General features: G+C 51.1%; 1 protein-coding gene across 1 annotated transcript; it reads left to right on the forward strand.

Moving 5' to 3' along the window:
• Nucleotides 1–1908: 1908 nt before the first annotated feature.
• SERTAD1 (SERTA domain containing 1) lies at nucleotides 1909–4760 on the forward strand. Its single transcript, XM_065899526.1, has 2 exons — nucleotides 1909–2034; nucleotides 3713–4760. The coding sequence occupies exon 2, from the start codon at nucleotides 3713–3715 to the stop codon at nucleotides 4427–4429; it is 717 nt and encodes a 238-aa protein (XP_065755598.1). The 5' UTR covers nucleotides 1909–2034; the 3' UTR covers nucleotides 4430–4760.
• The last annotated feature ends 212 nt before the right edge of the window (nucleotides 4761–4972 follow it).

Below are 4972 nucleotides of genomic sequence, written 5' to 3' on the forward strand. Positions count from 1 at the left end.
GTTAATCAAACTCAGACTCCTGTGAGCTCTTCTTCCCTTTATGACCTGGAAAGACCCACTTGGAGACTCTGAGTCTCCTTTTCCCCCGGCCAAAAAGATAGGTTGTGAGGGAAATTATGTGAGTTTGCCTAGCAGACTAGCATTTTACTTTTTTTATTATGAAAAATTTCAAGCACAGAGAAATGATAGAAAAAAAAAAGTATGTCTTCTGAGCACTTGAATACCCTCCCACCTAGGTTTAGTTTTCAACATTTTAAGTTTCCTTTACCTGCAGATGTGTATGTACATTTTTTCTTTTGCTGAAACATTGGAGAGTAAATTGCTGACATTTTGACATTCTACCCCTAATTAATAGCTCAGCAGACATCTCTTAAGAGTAAGGACACTTGTCTACAAACCACAATCCTTTTTCACATCTAAGAGAATTAAGAATTCCCTAATATCATCTAATATTCCGTCTATATTCAAATTTTCCCAGTTTTCTCAAGAAGGTCTTTTGTAGAAGTTTTTACGCCCAAATCAAAACCAGAATCTAATGCAGGTTCACATGCCTATTTGGTTGTAATAAATAAATTATATAGTATCTTTTATTCTGAAACTTCCTCCCCCTCAACCCGACCAATCCCTTCTTGTGATTTCTTGAAATTGAATTTTTGGTAGAACAACCCAGTTGTGTTGTAGATGTCCCATATTCTGTTTTTGTCTGACTGTGTTTGTGTTTAATTTTGTACATGCGAATTCAACTCTTGCAGAAACACTATGTGGCAGGTACTCTTTAGCTGAGTTTTTTTTTTTAATCTCCTTGTATAATTAAACTTTTTTTTTTTTTTTTTTTTGTCTGTGCCCCACAGCATGCAGGATCTTAATTCCCTGACCAGGGCTCGAACCCGTGTCCCCTGCATTGGCAGGCGGATTCTTAACCACTGTGCCACCAGGGAAGCCCTAGTTAGCATTTTTGATACCTTACTTTGGTCAGGAGTTTTATTCACAAACAGTTCTTCCCATAGGAGGAGTTAGCAAATGAGCTACTTGAAGAAGGTAAAGTCCCATTGTCGGTTTATCTGACAAGTATTAAACTCCTGCCTACTTGCGCCCCACCCTGAATGTCTCACTTGAACTAAGCACCTGTGCTATTACCACAACTACTACTACTGAAAAAAAGGACACGTTACACACCACTCTGAGCATTTTGCAGGAATTGTTTTATTTAATCCTCAAAACAATCCTCTGAGCCAGACGCTATTTCTCTCACTTTAAAAGTGAGGAAACTGAGACCCTCCTAAGGGACTAAAGCACTTGCCCAAAGTCAAACAGCTACTTAGGGAATGGAGCCCAGGGTGGGATTCCAGTGGCATCCCACCCCCACCCTCCCACTCCAGCCCGTAACCACGATTGAATACAACTACCCAGCATTTGCTGATATAGTGCTCTTACAGGTACTACCTCATTTTAATTTTCCTAACTCTCAAGAGGTAGGCAAGAAGACCCCCATTTAACAGATTTTGTAGGCTCAGAGACCAAGGTCACACACCGAGGGAGTGTGAGTCCGAATTTGAACCCAGGCCTAGCTAGCCTAGAGTGTAGACCCCTGTTGGGTCTGGGTGCGAAAGAAGCTCAGTTACTGGGTTTGGCAAGTGCGTCGGCAGGTGTGAGGGGCCCGACCTTAGGAGACAAAAGCCCCACCCTGCCACTGTCCCACAGGGCAAAGAGCCAACCTACCTTCCCCGCCTCCCCTCACGCAGCTGCCCGGACATGCGCCCTGAAGCCAACTTCCTCCCTCTTCGAACCTGCCCCCTACAGGCTCCGCCCATCACCGTCTAGGACCAATCCCTGGATGAAGGGCGGGGTTGCCACGGGAGTGGGCGGTAGCTAAGGGGAGTCAGTAGTCTGGAGTCGTGAGCCGGAGTCAGAACTGCGTCTCACAACTCAGGCGCCGGTTGCTGAAGGGGACCGGGCGAGCGATGCTGCCGCCACCGCTTCCTGATTGGCCGCGGGTGGCACCCTCTTCGTTCTGATTGGCAGCTGGTGACCTGGGTATGTAAATGAAGGGAAGAGGCCTGGGAAAGAAGGGGTACTGGCCGCGAGGTCCTTTGGCAGGTTCGATACCCGAGTCCGGCAGGTGCGCGCCAGGGCTGCCCGGGATCGAGACGCACGGGCCTCTCTGTGCCGCCCGCCCCGGCCAGGCCGAGTGAATCACGCCGCAGCCCGGGAAGGGGGCGGAGGCGCCGGCTCCCTGGCTCCGGCTGCGTGACTCACCCGCCCCCGCCGCCGCCGCTTCTGGAGGAGTAGCCTCCACTGCCTTCCGGAAGCGAGCGGAGGCCGAGAGGGCAGAACAGCTCTCCGGGGATCCAGGCACGCTATGTCCCGGGTGGCAAGCAGGAAAGACCGCGTCCCGCGGGGCAGCGTAAAGGGTCCCGGGGTATGGGGAACCGGAATACCCGGGGGAAAGCCGGCCTAGTTCCGCTAGGGGGCGCCGGGACTGGGGGGGCGGAGTCGGGGGTGGGGTCTGAATTCCTGCGGTTCCGGATGCTCGGGTCTGCTGGGAAGGAGGCGAGGACCCAGTTTTGAGTAGTGTGAGGGGTCACTCTTAAAGTTCTGCTGGGCAAGGATCTGGGTACTGTACCCTGCAGGCTGCCTGGCTTAAAAAAGCAGGTTGGCTCAGGGGCACCCATCCCGGGGAAAGTGTGGGTCCTCAAACTTCTCTCCGTGAACCCCGTGCCCATCAGGATTTTCCGGCAGGCTCTGTCCACTGTCTCCCAAATAAATCCTGAATCGACCAACTTCCTTCCATGTCCACTACCGCCTTATACTCCCAAGTCATCATCTTTGCCGACCCCAAAGAGTGCAGTAGCCTTCGAATGGATCTCAGGGCCACCCTCCCCGCCGCCCCCCCCGCCCCTCTCCATCCCCCTACCCCTTCCTCTTAGCAGCCAAGGGGATCTTCTGGAAACTTAATCAGTCCACAATACCACTCTCCCTGCTCAAAACCATTCAATGACTTCCCACCACACTCATAATAAAAATCGAAGCTCCTTGCCTCTGCCTACTCTCAGAACCCCCCTGCCCCAACCCCCAGCCCCTCTCTCTCTGTGCACTGACCACAGAGTCTTTTTTCAGTTCAAACTCATCCAGCCTCTAGGTCTTTCTTTGCCTTTGTTGTTCTTTATTCCCAGAATGCCTTCCCCCTGGTTCTTCCATGGCTGATTCCTTCTCATACTGGAGGGCTCATTTCAATTGTCACCTCCTCAGGGGAGCCTTCCTTGACCACTCTCCAGAACCTTTTAGTATCTTCCTAGCACCATCTGTACATTTCCTGTATTTGTCTATTTATTTATTGTCTGATACTATTAGTAGACAATAAATATTTGATTAAACCATGTGAAACAATTGCTTTTGTGGGTAAGAAAAAAGGTTGAATATTGGACATTTCACATGGTTCATCGAAGAAATAAATATTAATAGTTATTATTAATAGTACTTATTCATAGGAGTAATTGCTATGTACCAGGCACTGTTCTAAGTGCTTTTTGTATCTCATTTATTGCTTAAAACAATTATAGGAAATAGATACAATTATCATTCACGTCTTAAAGTTTCCCTAAGAAAGCCTAGGCTCAGAGAGGTTAAGTGATTTGCCCAAGATCACACGGACAGCAGTGGTCCGAACTTCACATTGGCTTTCCATAACTGAGTGACTCTTCCCTCCCCACAGATGATGCTGAGCAAGGGCCTGAAGCGAAAGCGGGAGGAGGAGGAGGAGGGGAAAGAAGCCCTGGCAGTCGACACCTGGTGGCTGGATCCTGGCCACCCAGCAGTGGCACAGGCACCCCCAGCCGTGGCCTCCAGTTCCCTCTTTGACCTTTCGGTGCTCAAGCTCCACCACAGCCTGCGGCAGAGTGAACCGGACCTGCGGCACCTGGTGCTGGTAGTGAACACACTGCGGCGAATTCAGGCGTCCATGGCACCCACAGCTGCCCTGCCACCTGTGCCCAGCCCGCCTACAGCCCCAAGCATAGCTGACAACCTGCTGGCCAGCTCTGATGCCGCCCTCTCAGCCTCCATGGCCAGCCTTCTGGAGGACCTCAGCCATATTGAGGGCCTGAGCCAGGCTCCCCAGCCCCTGGTAGATGAGGGGCCACCAGGCCGCCCCACTGGGGGAGCCCCACCCAGCTTGGGTGCCTTGGACCTGCTCGGCCCAGCCACTGGATGTCTGCTGGACGATGGGCTTGAGGGCCTGTTTGAGGACATTGACACATCCATGTATGACAGTGAACTTTGGGCACCAGCCTCTGAGGGCCACAAATCCAGCCCTGAGGATGGGCCAGGCAAGGAGGAAGCTCCAGAGCTGGATGAGGCCGAACTGGACTACCTCATGGACGTGCTGGTGGGCACACAGGCACTGGAGCGGCCACCGGGGCCAGGGCGCTGACTCCCCCAGAGCTGGGATGTTGATCTGGTGTCCAAACTGAGCCTGGTGGCTGGACCAACTCTCCTTTGAAAGACACAGCTGGCTTCCCTAGAGAGGGGCTTTGGAGAGAAAGAATCCAGTCCTGGGCAACTTCACCTCCGTCCTCTGGTCTCTGGCTGATGGGGGTAGTCTGGAATTGGCCCTTGTGATGAAATGACAGGGCATGGTGGCTGGAATGTGATTGGACCAGGCCCACTGCTGAATCCCTGGAGGCACAGCTTGGTATACTCTTTCCCTGATGTGGGAAAAGACCCCAACCAGTTTTTTTGAAATTAAAGCCAGTCGTGGGAAGTCTCAAGTCTGTGTATTGCTTTATTTCTGGGCTAAGGCAAGGGTGATAAAATAACCTCTAACATGTATTGAGCCGTGGACACCCAGCACAGTTCTAAGCACTTGACATGTGTTAACTGATTTAATTCTCATAACAAGATGGGCATGTTATTAGCCCCATTTTATAGTTGAGAAAACTGAGGCTCCAAGAAGTCATCACTTGAGGAGATAGGT

The sequence above is a fragment of the Phocoena phocoena genome, chromosome 20 (assembly GCF_963924675.1).
Source record: "Phocoena phocoena chromosome 20, mPhoPho1.1, whole genome shotgun sequence".
NCBI lineage: Eukaryota > Metazoa > Chordata > Mammalia > Artiodactyla > Phocoenidae > Phocoena > Phocoena phocoena.

Excerpts from the sequence above, each read along its gene's own strand:
- SERTAD1 (XM_065899526.1), top strand. The coding sequence starts at position 3,713 with ATGATGCTGAGCAAGGGCCTGAAGCGAAAGCGGGAGGAGGAGGAGGAG.